This window comes from Euprymna scolopes, chromosome 40 (assembly GCF_053919585.1).
Source record: "Euprymna scolopes isolate OS-2025 chromosome 40, ASM5391958v1, whole genome shotgun sequence".
In the NCBI taxonomy this organism is placed as follows: domain Eukaryota; kingdom Metazoa; phylum Mollusca; class Cephalopoda; order Sepiida; family Sepiolidae; genus Euprymna; species Euprymna scolopes.
The window spans coordinates 43843773-43862374 of record NC_136521.1 but is presented as its reverse complement, the minus strand read 5'-3'; the positions used below and the strand labels follow the sequence as shown (position 1 = coordinate 43862374).

Sequence of the window (18602 nt, the reverse complement as noted above, 5' to 3'; positions counted from 1 at the left end):
TCAAACCAAGAATTAAATCCTTTCAAACGGCTGCAATTAAGCCAATCTTCGAACAGTGCTGTACTGCTGTACCCGGATACCACTTCCTGATGAAGATAAAAGAACTATTATCTTTTGAGATTGTTACCAGCTCTATTCTGAGGCAAATCGGGTATTTCCTTTTTTGCAATGAAGAATGATTAAAATTTGTATCGAATTTTTTAGGTATGCTTTGTTGTAATTGTTTTGTTTAATTTTTTGCCACTGTCTTGGAGTATAAAACAGGTAAGATAAAATGTCTTACACGGGATGCCAAATCGGTTGCTATACCGTCTGTTTCCTATTAAGCGTCATGGAGCAATGGCTCAAATAAGTTACCATGCGTCATTGCTATTTTTCATTGTATTTTCTTCGCAACACCAACAATTTTTTTGTTCATTAGAATTACCATATGATAATTTGTCTTCTATATTTATAAAATTTTCTTTATTTTTTTTAACTCTTTTTTAGTGTTTTAATATTGAGCAGCATTTTCGGCGCCTCGCCCCTCCCCAAAAAGCACGAAGTTTCCGTTCGTCACCTTTCAGCGGTGTACGTAACATGCCGGAATATACCGACGATAACGCAGTCTGTATTGTGCATAAGTATCACTAAAAGATAACAAAAAAATAAGTGGGGATGGACGATCACGCAGAGGCGAGAAAGGAAAAAGCACGCGCATGCGAGGATTAGTCATTCAATTTTATTAATATAGGTGATATCTAAAAATAAATAAATAAATAATAAAATGGAAAAAAAAAAAAAGGGAAATAGTAAACATTAAAACAAGGTCACGTGCAAGAATTAATTTTCTCCCGGAAGTTTGATCTTTCTACCGGAAGTAATATTTTTTTATGACATGCGCAGTGATCTCTTTGTAGAAGTAAAGCTAAAGGCAGCAAATATGGCTGCTACAGTCAACAATATAGTATAAACCTTAGTTTGTTTTTTAAAAAAAAAGCTCACAAAATATTTGTGTCATACAAAGTTAGAACATATTCTTTCCGCTTATTGTTTATTCGGGTGTAAATATAAGAAGTACAATTTGTATCAAATGTAATAACAAATTAAAGCGAAAAGAAAAACAGTCGTTCCAATGTCCGCTGTCTTATTATTCCGTATAAGTGTCACTCGTTCGACTTGAAATCATTATTATAATTAATTATTGTAAATTTTCTGGTTAATTATTTTTAATATTTAACTAAAAACTAGGAAATAACTAATACTTGGTTAATTTTACCATGGCGGCTTCTGCTCTTCTATCTACAGCACAAAATGGGTAAGTATTTTTTTTTAATATTGTAATCTATCTAAACATTTCGTCTTTGTTTTTGTTTTCTATTGTTGATGGGTTGTTTTTTTTTTTTTAGTTTTTTTTTTTTTTGGTGTCTTCCTTTTATAAATGGTTTTATTTCGTTTAGGAGTACAACTGAACCCTAATACTAGACCTTGATCTTCAAGCTTTAATTCTAGCCATAAACGATTGCATATTATCCAATTTAAGGCTTCGAAATCGCCTTCGAATGTAGAGTTTACAATGTAAACATCATGTCAGACTTATTTTGTTGGGTTTGTATTAATTTACACGTAGATTCGAAAAAGTTGTCAAAAAACAAATATATAACAAATAAATGTTATCAAAGGCAAGGTAAGTTACTTTTCTACCAAACTGGATATAATTTTCGTGTTTTTATTCAATGTAACATGTTTATTCAGCTCGAAAAGCATACAGTGTTTACCGATGTATTGGAAAATTCAAAATGGCGTCTGACTCTCTCTTTAACACGGTAAGTTTGGGAAAAGGTGTTATAAATAATAAACTAGACAAAATACTGTTAGAAATTCTCTCAATATATGTTACCGTGACATAACTTGACATATATTCGGTGGGTTTTTAATAGTATTTTGTCTAGTTTATTATTTATAACACCTTTTCCCAAACTTACCGTGTTAAAGAGAGTCAGACGCCATCTTGAATTTTCCAATACATCGGTAAACACTGCATGTTTTTCGAGCTGAATAAACATGTTACATTGAATAAAAACACAAAAAATATATCCAGTTTAGTAGGAAAGTAACTTATCTTGCCTTTGATAACATTTATTTGTTATATATTTGTTTTTTTGACAACTTTTTCGAATCTGTGTACAGTAATACAACCCCGTTTTGTTAAAAACAAGGTTATACGTAATATTTCAGCTTTTAATGTGGCTGTCAATAAACGGCGTTTTCTTGACGTGATTATTATCGTTAAGATTCGCATTCCTTTGTTTACAAAGGCTTTTTGCGATCCTGACGCGAGACAATCTTTTATCTACGGATGACCTACCGAGTATAACCAACACAATGTTTGGTTAAACGTTTGATTTGGTTATTATGTTTGATTTAAAAAATGCGCTTGTTAGATAGTCGACAGACCGAATTTATAAATATGTCGTTTTAAGCAAAAACAGTATTGCGTACTTAATTGTCATGCTGAAAATAGTAATATATTCAAAAATTACGAAGACTCGAATAGAAAGTTATAGTTAAAAGTATTTTTCTACGTTATAAAGTACATAATTTGGAACGAATATTTTGAATAACTTGTTCATGGCTGCAATATTTGCGACCACCCTTAATAAGTTAGGGACGGATGTTGTCGAGAGTGTCCCCCAGTCCCCCACCCCCACCTCTAAATTCCACAATTTTTTGCATTTTTTTTTTTTTTTTTTTTTTTTCTTTTAAATTTTTCCTGTTAATATCGATTACAGGCTTAAGTTTCAGATTATAAAAAATAAATTGAAAAAAAAAAAAAAAATTCATAATTTTTCATGTCGGGGTTCAGAAAGACAAAAGCCTGAATTTTATCATGTGAAAAGCAGAATAATATAAAACTTTGGTACTTATTGATCCGTGCTGAAATATTAGCGTTATTTAGAAAGCCATTCTTAATATAGGGAAGGGGAGGGTGTTTTGTACCTATGTTGTACTTTAAACTTGAAAATACTATTTTTTAAAAAATAGCGCGGATCAATAAGTGCACTAGCATCAAAACGTTTTCTACTATTCTTAATAGAATTTTAAATTTTCAAAAAAAAAAAAAAAAAAAAACATTCACCGCCATCTTTGTATCGATGGATAAACAGAATTTTTGGTACTGGTCGCGATTTGAGTTCCCTGCCGAACACCATAAAAAAACACTGACTTCTCCCTACGCATTAGCAAAGGACATGTTTTAGTTGCCATAGTAACTAAACGATCATGAATTTTTATCAACTTTTTTTATAAGTTTTACTGTTTATGAATATTGAAATAAATGAAATTACTACACATTTATTAGTAATAATTTTATCGACTTTTTTTAATAGCATTTTCTATATATATAATATATATATATATATATATATATATATATATATATATATATGATATAGCGCGAATCATAAGCGCACTAGCACCCATTTTTTTTAATTAATAAATGTTTAGTAATTTTTAAAAAGTCGATAAAATTATAATTAATAAATGTGTAGTAATTTCATTTATTTCAATATTCATAAACAGTAAAACTTATAAAAAAAGGTCGATAAAAGTGAGACATAAACAGTAAAACGTCGTCATTTAAAAAGAAAATGCTATTTTTAAAAAAATCGATACTGTTTATAAATATTGAAATAAATGAAATTACTACACATTTATTAATTATAATTTTATCGACTTTTTAAAAATTACTAGACATTTATTAAAAAAATGGGTGCTAGTGCACTTATGATTCGCGCGATATGATATATATATATATATATATATATAGAAAATGCTATTAAAAAAAAGTCGATAAAATTATTACTAATAAATATGTAGTAATTTCATTTATTTCAATATTCATAAACAGTAAAACTTATTAAAAAAAAAAGTCGATAAAAATTCATGATCGTTTAGTTACTATGGCAACTAAAACATGTCCTTTGCTCATGCGTAGGGAGAAGTCAGTGTTTTTTTATGGTGTTCGGCAGGGAACTCAAATCGCGACCAGTACCAAATTTTTTTTTTTAAAGGTTTTTGAATCAATTAATTTTTTTGTTGCAGTAAGATTTAGAATGATTTGCTATAAGCAAAAAATATTATAGCAATAAGTACCTGAATTTCAAATAATTCCATCTTTTATCTCAAAATATAGATTTCGCGTGGCGAAATTAAAAAAGCCAAAATTTAACGTTACTTTTAAAAAACTATGGCATCCTTTACAAGACAAAATTAATTTAGTCCTAACGTTTGTTTTGATGATTAATTGAAGAATAAGGGTTTTTTTTTTTTTTCATAAACGATATATCTATAGATATATAGTTGTTGCCTTCATAACCCCTGAAGTTAAGCAACGATGAGGCTGGTCAGTACCAGATGGGTAATCATTTTGAGAATGCTAGGCAGCGTATGTGTTTGAGACAATACCTGCATCTAGTTCATGCTTGGTCATCTTGACCTTGTCTTGCCATCAGGATCAAGTGTTTCTGGGCGATAGTGTGGTAGATGTAAGAAGTCCTTACACTTTTAACTAAGTCGAGCGCAAGTCACAGCATTATCAGATAGTTGACAAACCAGTGATGTTCTTATTTTTACTTGCCTCCCCAGGAGGGCAGAGTTAGACGCAAGATCGGTTTTTAATGTGGGGAAAATCAGGCTCCCCGAAATGGGGCACTCTGGATAAGAACAAACAAAAATTCCCCCAGTCTAGAAAGATTTCCCCTCATTGAACGAGAAAAGGATAAGTTAAGTGTAGCATCAGAACAGATAGTACACTCTGATCTTTGCCCAATTTCGTATCATGGCGTGCCTATTCGACAAGATTGTTCGGTGGCATGTGGATTCGGTGATATTGTTCGGTGGTGTTGCTTGGGAACATGTGTGGCGATTCAACTATATTGTGCGGTGGCATGTCATGTTGCTCGGGAGTATGTATCAATTCAACTATATTATTGCGTGGCGTGGTGATTTGGCAGTATTGTTTGGGATAGCGTGGACGAATTTGTTCAGAATTGTGCCATCACTTGTGATATTATAAAGAAGTGAACCATCGCGTAAATTCAATCAACTAAAATAAGATGGAAAACGGGGTGAGGAAAAGGTAAAAAAAATGGGGCAAGTTACATGTAACACATGTACAATTCAATAAAATAAATAAGTCGATTAAAAACAAGATCGTTAAAATACACCCGAAGTGCTTTTCGTTCAGACTAACATTTTCAAGGGTCATAAGTCTGAAAATTATTATTTTTTAGAATATTTGGTAGTGGTATGGAGTAAGAGCGGAGAGGAGGTAAAAAAAAAAACCTAACTACCCAAATAATTCTAATTGAAGCCGGAGGTTTCTCTGCTTGCACAAAGTCTTCAGGTCAGAATCGCCCAACATGTTCCCCGTTTCATCCGAGATCATCAACCTACCACCAGAAAATCTCAACTGATAGAATCGTCCATCGGCCAACACTTGGTCAATAAAAAGGAGTGCAGTCTTGTTTTCTCTCTGGAGTGTTTTTCTGTTTTGTACCGAGGACGCACAAAGTTCCACCTGTCTGTCCTCAAAGCACTTGCCATCATTGCCAGCCCCCCTACTTTGTGCAAGCAGAGAAACCTCCGGCTTCAATTAGAATTATTTGGGTAGTTAGGGTTTTTTTTTTTTTTTTTACCTCCTCTCCGCTCTTACTCCATACCACTACCAAATATTCTAAAAAATGATAATTTTCAGACTACTGCCCAACTAGTAGTGCAGCTTGAAAGATCTTGCTATCTACAATAATAATGCAAAGGCCTGTAAAAAAAAAAAAAAAAAAAAAAGGTGAACTGTTATGCAACCACATGCTAAAAAGTCTTATAGGCACTTTTATTGATAGTACATACATGGAACTCTTGTCCCCTTTCAAAGTAATCTCCTTCGGCTGCAATGCACTTGTTGTACAGTTCCAATAATTTCTGGAAGGCTCCATGGAAGTCCTGTTGTGTGAGCATGTTAATGACCCTCGTCACTGCCTCTTTAATCTCAATTGTTTCATAATGACAGCCTCTAGGGGTTTCCTTGTGCTTAGGGAATAACCAAAAGTTACAAGGAGCAAGGTCTAGACTATAGGGAAGGTGAGTAACTGTCTTGATGCCTATCTTAGTCAAATAGTGTGACAAGGATGGAGTTATGGCCTGATCTTCTCTGAGCATCCTTGTAAGTTCTGTTTTATGTTCAGAGGAAGAAAGGAAAATTATTAGGTTGGTGCAAAAATGTTGTTTTTTGATGCTCAGCTATATATATAAGAACATTTTTTTTTTTTTTTTTTTTTTTTGCACCAACCTAATATCTACAGTGGTTGTAACTAGACAAGTTTTTTTAATCTTTTATAGAAGGAACCATAGATTGGAGCTCAGTCGAGCACCTACTATGAAAATAATGGTAGAGAGAAAGACTAGTAGCCTCTCTTCCGTGAGAAAGAAGTTGTTGTAGGGAAGATGTTTCCCACTAGGTTTCAGTCGATGTTATATTCTATCGAGGCAGAAAATGATACTCAGACTTTTATCAAAGAAATCCAATAAAAATCAAGACTTGAAATGTTGCCAACAATGATTTTTATTGGATATACAGTTGCTCTCTATCAAATACAAAATTCAATCTATATATCTATAAAAGTAAAATTGTCAGTGTGTGTACATTTCCCTACCAAATTACTCTGTCAATTTTCAGTCTACAGACTCGAGATTTGATATAAGGGGTATTGAGATTTGGGAAAATCTTTTTAATCAGTTTATGGCCAGAAATTTGGCTGTCAAGGGGTCAAAGTTCAACGGTTTGACCTTTGAAAACTCTACCAAACTTCTCCGCCAAATTTTGGGTCTAAACACTTGAAATTTTAGATGTAGGTTCCTTGGACATCGATTCAACTTTTTAATTTGATTTGAGCCCAAAACTAAATGTTATGGGGTAAAAATTGGGGTCAAAGTTAAAAAAAAAATTTGACCTTTCAGCCAATTTTTGGTCTAAACATTTGAAATTTTACATAAAGTGTATTCAGACTTAGGGCAAGCTTTTTAATCTGTTTTTCGGCGAAAATTTGGCTGTCAAGGGGTCAAAGTTCAAAAGATTTGACTTTTGCAGTTTTTAGCAAACTATTCAGCCAATTTTGGGTCTAAACATTTGAAATTTAACATAAATGATATTCAGACATGCAGCAAGCTTTTTAATCAGTTTTGGGGGGATAATTAGGCTGCCAAGAGGTCAAAGTTGAAAGATTTGACCTTTGTAGACACTACCAAACTCCTCCGCCAATTTTGGATCTAAACACTTGAAATTTTAGATGTTGGTTACCTGGACATAGGTCAAACTTCTTAATATATATATATATATATATATATATACACATTTGCACATAAAGTTATGAACAGTACATAGGGCCCGAGCAAAGCTGGGCTTAACTGCTAGTAATACTATAAGAGTCAAGTAAATTGTTCTTTCTTTTGTGTGTCGTTTGAGATACGTTACTATCATTTACAAAGGTCGCACTATCTAAAATGGTTAGCTGCAGATAGAAATACCCCCATAACTCTAGAGACATGGCTACATTTACAGCAAAAGCGAAATTCCAGAATGGGCGTTTACAGGTGGATGTGTGGATATCCCAAATTATTATATAAACTAAACTACAATTGAGATTGATAGTTGACTGGAGATCAAGTTTGAGAAAACTACTTTGCCAATTCCTGTGCATTCTCTTTCCTTATCAACCTCCGCTGGTTCATCACTAGGGTTAGGATAACAGAATATTCTTGTTGTTTTGACTCGCGAGTATATATCGGACACAGTTAATTAACTGAGAACCACATGACTGTATATAAAAACATAAGATATCAACAGCTGTATACTCGAGTCAAAATAATTAAAAGAATATCCTGTTGTCCGAGCCCGATTCATCACTACTGACAGTAAAGATACATCATTTATTATATAAATCTCACCTGTTGTTTGAATGTATGTTTGTATGTCTCGCAAAAACTTTCAACAGAGGCGACGGATGTTGAAGCTTGACTCTTCGAACGACAAATATCGAAAAATTGGCCCAAAACATTAATTCCTTCACCCTCAACCGGGCACTTTTCTATAGGGAGGGGTCGCTTTTTTCGCCGATATTTTCAAAAGTCATTGCTTCTTTTCGGTTGTCTAGCCTTAATTTAAACCTACATCACTTCCGGTTTGACGATGGGTGCAATAGCTAACACGTCACTTTTTTTTTTTTTCTCCATTTTCTTTTCCTCATTCACAGTACGAGTTAGTCTGCCACTTTTTTTTTTGCCTTGTGCTCGCAATTTTCCTTTTTTTTTTTTTTTTGCTCAACCAACACTCTTACACACACCTCCACTTTTTTTTCCGCCTTCGCGTCATGGGTTCGAGTCTGTCTGCTTACTACAACTTTTTTTTTTTTTTTTTTTTTTTTTTTTGCTCAACACACACCTACAAACACCCGGGCAACGCCGGGCATCCAGGCTAGTATTTTTATAGATCATTCTTGTAAACACAGCAGAAATAAAACCCTACTTAACATCAGCAGCAGCTAACTTGAAGTATTAGTGAAAACGAAGTAGTTTTGTTTCTATTTTTTCGTTCAAATTTTACAAACGTTTAGAAAAGAGTTTGTGCATGACTCTCATGCTTTCAGATTGATTGCAAAGGCAAACCATGGCTGGTGTGATACTATCAATGCACCCACCACCCCAAAATGTTAGGAATTAAAAAAAAAAAAAAAGGACAAAGAAAAAATATAACAAAAAAGAGGAAATAATTTTATTAGCAGAACAAAAGAACACAAAAGAAAGGTAAAATAGGATTGTTAATCAAGATGTGATAAACAAAAGACAGGACATATTTAGAGTTAGTTTATGGGCAATTTTAGGGGTAGTGGTGAGGTTTGCAAAAGTTAAGGAAAGTTTGGGGTTTGCGACAGTTGACGATAGTTAAAGTTGAGGATGGTTGGATACAGTTGCAGGCAAGTTTTTACTTGGATCGGATGAAGAGAGCTTTAGAAGATCTATATGAGCTGATAGTGACAAAATTTAAATGTGAATCTTAGTGTGTAGAGGGTCGATGGTGACATACACACATGCTCAGAGTGCAACTGACAGTTGCAGAATGTATCAGAGTTTGTGTTTTGTCGTGTTTTATTTTTTATGCTTGTGAGCCAATGTACCCACTTGGCAGTCGCTAATGTGAGAGACGACAACGCAACCAGAAGAGATGTTGAAGACCACGGAAACAACATTAGGGCCGACGATGTTGTCAATCTTTCTTAAAATTAATGCTTATTCCAAATCAATATCCAAAATCCATTATACAATTTTGATTCGAAAAATGTTTATAATTTCAGGCTTAAACAGGGCTCTATATGGACAAATTTATCTTTAGTTGACCTTTGACAACTAAATATTTTCGGTTACTAGCCAAATAGAAAAGTTACTAGCCAAACCCACATGATTTTTAGAATATGACATTTTCGTTCTGTGAGGAGTATGTACATCATAAAGATTTTTCTGGTTTTTTGGGGTTTTTTTAATAAGTGCCATTCTAAATATACAACAAATTTTATGTTGATACTTGAAGGTATAAACACTCTAATTTCTTCAGATGTTTTTTAAACAACCTTCGTTAAAAAAAGAAAAGAGTACATTGTTCTATTAAACTTTTATTGTTTAAATAATTTAACTTTGTTCATTTTATTACAAAGAAAAACAAAGTTGAAAAGATATTTTTCACTCAGTAGTAAGCTTTGGAAAATTGTCAGTGAAAGAAATACAATCGCCAAAAGATAAGCATTTCATTATTTCTAGTCTCCACTTTGAAAAATCACTCGCAAATACGACTGTTTAACTCGCAATGTAGAGCCCTGATTATACAATTTTTATTCTAAAAATGTCTACAATTTCAGGCTTAAGCTTAAGTGCTCTTAAGAAGAAACTGTAATTCAGGAAATATTGCTTAATTGATATTATAGATTTTTTTTTTTTTTTTTTGTTTGTTTTACTCATGTTCACCCCTAATAAAGCATATCGCCCCTTGAAAGTAAGATTAACAAGATGTTGATTTATGTTATATTTAAATTTCTGCATATCATTATAGTCAGGAAAGCGGGTAGCAGGAAGGGAATTACAAAGTCGAGTCGTTCGAGGGAAGAAACTAAAGAGTAGAAAGTTTTTTTTTGGCATCTGGGAAACATGGTTTTCTTCGGTATGAAAAAGCCAGTCATTCGAGGAACTGCATCAAAAATATTGCCTTCTATTAATTTTGCATTGATTATCAAACGTAAGTTCTAATAAAGTTCTTTCGTTGTAGATGTTGCCGCAAATGATCAATTAAATATAATGATTGATGAACGAAAAGTTAGACTGTTCTCTCTTGATGTTTGTCAGTATTCCCAGGGCAACGACTGCAAATTAGTGATAGCACATACAGTTTCCGAGCTGATTTGATCAATTGCTTTGTTTCATTACTGAAAACAAATTATTTTGTAACAAAGATGGTTCGTGGTGGTCATCGTTTCTATGGTCTAACATAATTTTATTTCTAAAGTTAGAGCTCTTGTTTTCCTGCTATAACAAATAAAAACTTTCCGTTTCTGTCAGTAGATCACCATGTCTCTCATCTTTTCTGTCCGCTGCAATTGCAAAATTATCCTCTCAGGTTACGGTCATTCAGCATAATGAAGCAAAGGTTTGCCAAATTATGGCTGTGAATATTGTTGTAATCCAAGTACCTTACTCATGATTAGGGCTATGACAACAGCATATTCTTTTCCTTGTTTGGATTCTCAGGTATATATCCCTTGATATTTGTTTTTATGTAGAACTAGCGAGGGGTACCTGGTGTTGCCCGGGTGTTTTTCGGGGTATGTGAAAAAACCCCCGAAGCGTTGACGACGCGCAGTTGGAAAATAGTAAAGTGTTTTAAAAAAAAAAAACAGGTGCGCGTTTTTGATTGCCGTGACGGCGATAGGTATTCAGCAGTTATTTTGTGCGGGACAGTTTTGAATAAATGGGTTTGTTTATTTTTAAAAACTCGCTCCCTCGTCTCGATATAATGAAGTCGACATTGAACAAACTGGCTTTTGGCCTGTGATTAGAGTCGAGTTTCACTTTTTTTTTATACCGAAAAGCGAATGTAACGTGTGCCGATGCGGAGAAATGTAGAATAATTAAGGTTTTAAAGTGAATAAAATTAAATAGAGAGGCGAGCTCCGTGGATAATTTGTAGATATTTCAATTTATAAATGATATAAAAAGTTTTAAAAAGTTGTGAAGCGAGCAAGCGCTTGTTTGAAAGAAGCCTTTCGTGGACATCGAGGAAAAACGAACATACATACATACATTTTCGCTTTTATATTTATAGATGATGTGCTTCTCGGTTGATTGTGTCTAACTGTGTCGGATATATATACTTGAGAGTCGAAACAATGAAAAGAATATGCTGTTGTCACAGCCCTACTCATTATGCAATTGTTTACCTATATAAGTTCTTCCTCAGTGTCTCGGGTGAAATTTTTATGAACTAAATTTCTTTACAAGGGCTTCTTGTCTGTGGAATACGTTGCCACATGACTGCTTTCCTATGTATTACAACTTGGTCGTCTTCAAAGCCAATATCAAGATTCCTATTCTCACAAGTATTTGAATTTGGTTCTGACAGCCATTACATCTTATGAAACCTTATCCTTGAATGGCAGTTGGCTTTGATAAGTGGTGAACTGACAAGTTACTTCAGTCCTAAAATGGTTGGCTCATTCTACTGCTCTAAGAAGTACCTGAACCTTGATGCTATCCTTTACTTGTTTAAGAGTCGGATAAGTCTAAAAATGAAGTACTGCTGTCACATCTGGGGAGATGCCACTCGGAGCAGTCTTTGTTGCCAGGACAGAATTTAGAATCAGATTCGCAATCTAGTGGGAGACGACTTTCTTCTATTCCTTGCAGCTCCTTTCTCAAAGAACAGACAGTGTCAGTCTCTCTCTCTCTCTCTCTCTCTCTCTCTAATCAATTATTTCCATGAAAGGTGCTCGACTGAGTTCAAATCTTTGGTTCCTCTTTGTTAGGACATTCACAGCAAGAACTCTTTTTCGTGACACAACAAAAAAAGGTTTTCCTTTTTTTTCCTAAGTGTGCCTGGCAATGGGTGAAATTTCCATGAATAGAGCCTCTTTAAAACTATTATCAAGATTCCTATCTTGAACTGTTCCCACAAATATTCAGACTTGGTCCTGACAACCATTTCATCTCAATGACTCTTATCATTGAATGGCATCTGGCCTTGATAAAAGGTGACCATTTATTAAAAATAAGGTGCTTGTTTACATTGGTGATCTTTTAAACCAACACATTTCAGGTGAAAACATTATGTACTTGCATGTCATGATAAAATTATAAATTTTAAAAAAAAAATTACAATAAATGATCCAGTAGATGATGTATTAGAAGTATTTTAAATAAAAAAAAAATCAGCTACAAGTTCCCAGATATGTTATTTAAAGATGGCAGATCCTTAAATACAGGGAGATAAGTTAGTTTGTCATGCTGAATTGGTCATGCAATTTTTCTACATTCAAGCAAACAATAAAACTCGATGATTTGATAAGCTATATTTTTATTTATTATTTTTCTATTGGACAATTTTTCATAATTTTTGCAATTCACACTAATTTCGCCATGACACCTAAGTGCATAATGTTTTCACCTGAAATGTGTTGGTTTAAAAGATTGCCGCTGTAAACACGTACCAAAATTATCTATGATTCCCTCCCATTAATAGTAGGCTTCTCTTTGCAAATAAACGAGGTGCATTGTCATTCGAGGGTCGTTCCAAATTAATGCCTCCTATTTTTAAACTCCAAAACTAAAATGTTAAAGAACTATAAAGATGGGAGTGGTACCATTAAAACGTGTAACCTTTTGTGTTCCAGAATTTATTTTTCTTTATAGTCACCACCATTCTTTATGCACTTTTGCCAGCCTCCATTGATGTCTTTGTCATAAGCCTGGAGCTTGCTTTGTTACTAACATCTGTCGCCACTCTGAAATCAACGAACCCATCTCCAGTCTATGCTGACACCAACTGCACCGGCTTTGTAAACGTTCAACAGGCACCAGTGAATGTTGATTGGTTCAATTTTTTTTTTTTTTTTTTTTTTTTCATAAAAGAATTCAATGATATATCTCTGCTTCTGACACACGTCCATGATGGGTTGCTTTATTAAGAGTCTCACACTGTCAATATCTGCAACCAACAGAAAGATGAAACTTTCAAGTCATGAATGCATAAGTTCAGTTATAACAATTTGCAACCACCTCTGATCCATTGGGGTGGAATAAAAAGAAAAGGAGGCATTACTTTTGGAAAGCCCCTCATAGAATGATGTGAATAAAAGCTGTTCGTGTATCGGATGATAATGCGGTCTACTTCATCTTTGCTGATTTTTGTTGACAATTTATTGATTTTGTCTTCACGGTTGGATGCATCACTTCTGCAATGCAGACAAATCTCGAATTCTTTATTTCTTGGGGAATTTCTTTTCCCTTTTATACTAATGAGTCACCACTTATTAAGGTCAAAAGCCACTCAAAGATAAAAGTTAATGGGATGAATCGCTGGCAAATTGAATAGTTTAACTCCTGTTTGACATGTATTAGACAGCATTTAAAAATTTCTCCCCCCCCCCTCCTTTGTCCACTTCCTCTCTCCCTCCCTCCTCTCAAATTAACTACCTTAATTTTTTGCCAAACTTCATAAGACTGTTTCTTGGCAATGCATCATGTGCCCAAAACGTTGTGAATCGTATTTTGCAGAGATGGGGGGGGGGGCGTTTTATATTTCACATTGATTTTTATGATCTATTACGACTAGAAAACGTAGAATTTGATATTTGGCATATTAGACTTTTTTTCAGAGTAAAATTGGGGACATTTTTTTTTTTTTTTGTCATTTTATTCTTTTTTTTTTTTTTTCATACCAACTCTACGTTTTGTTGTAAAAGAAAAAATAGCCAGGTTTCAATCTCAGCTTAAAATACTTGCTCATCTAGCCACACTGAAAAGCAAAATAGTTTGTGGATGTCTATATAATGAGAGAAAAAGGGAGATGCAGCTGGGAATTGTGCTATACTTGCTTCATTATATCCTCCTGTTTATATTGCTTCATTATATCCTCCTGATTACCTATGAACCATAAAAGAATTAGCTATGGGACAGTCTTATGAGGACCACGATTTGCCTTCTCTCTGAGAGAAGGGGTTGGCTTATGGCAAATTGCATGTTAGGAGATGCTAAGTGTGCTGCTCAGTCATTTTTTGTGCAGCCCCAGTGTGTTTCCTCTTGTGGTGTGACTTAACCATTCCTATCTTTCAGTCTTCTTACATCTTCCAATAGTCGGAGGGAAGTAGATATCGCATGTCTATGAATTCCTTGATGGAATAAATATACTATTATCAAAGTATTTCACTTCCTCTTAGACACTATTACATATCTCTACTTATTTTTATGTGGGTGATTGGCCACTTTTTTTTGTAACATAAATATCTACAAACCCTCTGACGGGGAGGGAGAGGGTTATCTATTGACTCTTCAGGCTGAAAAATTGTCCTGTATCACCAATTTTATTTTTTTTTATGTTCTCGGGGGTTAAGTTGCTAATGAAACAGTTGCATTTATTTGCAAGTGATTTTTTTTTTTTTTTTTTTACAGAAGCTTATTCTGTGAGTGAAAAATGTCTAATTTTTTTTTGTTTAAATAAAATTAGTCAAATTATTTAAACCAAAAAAATTTAAAGGGACGATATACTTTTTTTTTTAACAAAGGCTGTCTAAAAAAACATCTGAAGAAATTCCAATTTTATACGTTCAAATCTTAACATAAAATTCGGGGCATATTAAGAATTACACTTATTAAAAAAAACAAAAAAAAAAACAGAAAATCTTTGTAAGTATTCATCACAGAATGAAGATGTCGTATTCCAAAAACCATGTGGGTTTGATAAGTAAACGAAAATATTTAGTTTGTCTATAGAGCCCTGCAAATAATAGATAATTATTAAAATTGTTACGTTTCTATTTTAAATCTTAAAAAAGGTAAGTCGGTTAAAATCTCAAACATGAATTCACAACTGATGCTACCAGATCAGGCTGTCTGAAGATATCGTATTCCTGGCTTAAATGCACCAAATGTTGACGTTTTTTTTTTTTTTTCTATCACTTTGTAAAATCTCAGTGATGTTCTGCAAAGCCAAAAATAAAAACAACTTTCCACTACAACCAAACTAAAATGGCACAATATTTGAAGATGTAAAGAACTTAAAGTATAAGGACTTTAACCAAAATGATTGAACCTGAAAAAGGTTGATATGCCGTAAAGCAAAACGATACCAAACACCATGATTAAATGTTTGAAAATATAAAATGTTTGGGGTATAAAGTTTTACTAAAATAACCGAATTCACCATCACATAACATGAAAAAGGTTGATATGCCGTAAAGCAAAACAAGCCAAACCAAGTCATAAATTTGCAAGGATTTGAAAAGCGTTGTTTGAAGGCCATGGCAATGCAGCTTTTATAAAAATATAATAAGTGAAACACATATTACAAGGTGCCTTCAATAAGTTTCCAGACATTTTTACACAGGCATTTAAAATTGTTGCAGACTCTTGAAAATTCACTATGTTATTGTTATACATCTTATGAGATGACTGACCAATTTTTATGATTTCAGGTTCAAATGAACAGCTACAGCAGGAATTGGAATACACCCTACTAAAGCCTGATTGTCACAGCTGGTAAAGTTCAAAAATGCAATCTGAACGTGAGGACACTGTACAAGAATGATATGCAATAAAATTCTGTCTTAAACTTAGAAAAAATGCCACAGAAATGTATGGAATGCTTCAGAATGCTTTTGAACGATCTTGCATGAATTGAGCATCAGTTTTTGAGCGGCATAAGAGAGTCAAAGAATGCAGGGAGTCTGTGAGGGATAATGAGAGGTGTGGAAGAAGTAAGAAAGTCATAACACCAGAGTTGAGTGGCCAAATAAAGAATTTCATGGATAAGGACCATCGTGTGTCTATAGAGACAATAAGTGCACAGTTTGATGTCACTATGGGAACTGTTCGCACAATTATTCATGAAGAACTGAAGATGCAGAAGATTTCTATCGTTGTCACAGACTATTTGAGCAAGATGGGGATCAAGACAGTTCCTCACCCTCCCTATAGTCCAGACTTTGCTCTTTGTGACTTTTGATTATTCCCTAAGCTCAAGGAAAACTTATGCCACAATTAAGATGAAAGAAGCTATGGCACGTTTAGACAAGAGGACTTTTTTTTTTTTTTTTTTTACACAGTGATCACCACTTATCAAGGCCCGGAAGCCACTCAGGGATAAGGGTTATGGCAAGTACATTACGTTAGTGTGGAGATTTGATGAAGTGTTTAATTAAGGGGGCGGTTCATTAGGAATTTGTTAACATTGGACTTGAAGACATCCAAGTTGTAGTCCGGAGGGAAGCAGGCAGACGGAACTTCCATAGAGCCTTCCGAAAGTGGTTGGAATGGTACAAGTGTATTGCAGCCGGAGGAGATTACTTTGAAGGGGACTAGAGTTTCATGTGTGTACTGTCAATAAATTTGCCCGTACGAAAAAAAAAGTCTGGAAACTTATTGAAGGCACCTCATAATAATATAATTCTTAATGATAAATCTAATATTTAACACTAATGCCGACTTCTATTTCAGAAATAATTTAACAAGCATGCAAACCTGACTGACTGTAACTGCTATTCCCAGTTTTCAGCATAAATATGAGCACCTCCACCATGCCTCGGAAATTTGAGAACTTTGCACCACATTATCATACTGGTGCGACATTATTTTGGTGAAATAAATATTTTATGTATTTTCTTTTTTTTTTTTTTTTTTTTTAATTCTTTGGGATGAGGCTTCATAATTTGTATAATCATTCTTTTGCAGACTGTCATCCTCATCCCAACAAGTACAATGAAGATGAGGATAACAGTCTACAAAAAATGAATATTTCATGATTGAAAATTATTGAAATCTTTCAATATATATATACTAACATGATAGCTTGTGTGTCATGCTTGCATCTTTTTTCTTCTGAGTGACTGTCGTTTAATTGTTACTAGCGAGGGGTACCCGGCGTTGCCCGGGTGTTTTTCGGGGTATATGAAAAAACCCCGAAAATGTGAAAAAAAAAAACGAAGCCTTCACGACGCGCAGTTGGAAAATAGTAAAGTGTTTAAAAAAAAACAGGTGCTCGTTTTTGATTGAGGTGACGGTGATAGGTATTCAGCAGTTAGCGTTTTGTGTGGGACAGTTTTGAATGAGGTCAATAAATCGGTTTGCTTGTTTTTAAAAACCCGCTCCCTGTTTATTAGGAGGAGCGAAATGAAAGCTACAGTCTGATATGACGAAGTCGACATTGAACAAACGTTACTTATCTCTCTTGAGACAACTGGCTTTCGGCCTGTGATTAGAGTCGAGTTTCGCTTTTTTTTATACCGAAAACCAAATGTAACGCGTGCCAATGCGAGAAATGTGGAATAATTAACGTTTGAAAGTCAATAAAATTAAATAGACAGGCGAGCTCCGTGGGTAACTCTGAGATATTACAATTTATAGATGATATAAAAAGTTTTAAGAAGTTGTGAACCGAGCAAGCGCTTCTCTGAAAGACGCCTTTTTGTGGACATCGAGGAAAAGCGTACATACATACATACATACATTTTCGCTTTTATATATATATAGATGACCTAGTAATAATTTTACCAAGAATTCTTCAGAAGTTTTGGTTTCAGTTTCAATTATAGCTGAAGGAACTCAAGTTGTGTGTGCGTATATATGTATATATATATGTATATATATATACACTATAGACTACTCATCAGCGCAGTGGGCCACAAAGCAGTCTTGTGTTGCCAGATCTAACCTGTCTCAACTGTGGGCAAACGTACAAAACAGCAGGTGGTTTGAAGCGGCATTTGATTATGCATAGAAGTGACCATCAAGAACGTGCTGCTAGTGGCACACATGTCTGCACAGTGTGTGCCAAAGAATGCTAGCATTTGGCAGGGCTTAAAAGCCACCTTTCGTGCGACCCATCACTGATTTGTTTTTGTGTTTCTGCATATCTTGTACTATATCGAGTAATGGCAATGTTTGAAAATGAATTTGCTGCTGTCATCATATATATATATATATATATATATATATATATATATATTCATTTTTTTTTTTTTTTTTTTTTTTTGAAAAAGAAATCCAGCAGAGTGCTGAATTATAAGGAAAATCCTAGAATAAGAGCATATTTATATTTTGTTTACAGAAAGTTTTTAGATGGGACAAGTCATTGGTACCGTCGGTTTCAAACCCGATAATTAGGAGTTTTAGATACCCATATTCAAGCTCTCTTCAGCCAATACTCATCTCCACTCATACTCAAGCGATGAGTATTGACTGAAGAGAGCTTGATCTAAAACGGTCCTCATTATTGGGTTTGAAACCGATGCGACCAATGACTTGTCCCATCTAAA

The 18602-nt window shown here is 34.1% G+C and overlaps 1 protein-coding gene across 1 annotated transcript in view; it reads left to right on the top strand.

Annotated features, from left to right (window-relative positions):
- The first annotated feature begins 877 nt into the window (after positions 1–877).
- Positions 878–18602, top strand: part of LOC145265510 (uncharacterized) — a 42041-nt gene continuing 24316 nt past the window's right edge. The window contains exon 1 of the mRNA XM_080121411.1: positions 878–1297. Coding sequence (XP_079977537.1) covers positions 1260–1297 — 38 coding nt within the window. The 5' untranslated portion in view covers positions 878–1259. The remainder of the gene's footprint in view (positions 1298–18602) is intronic.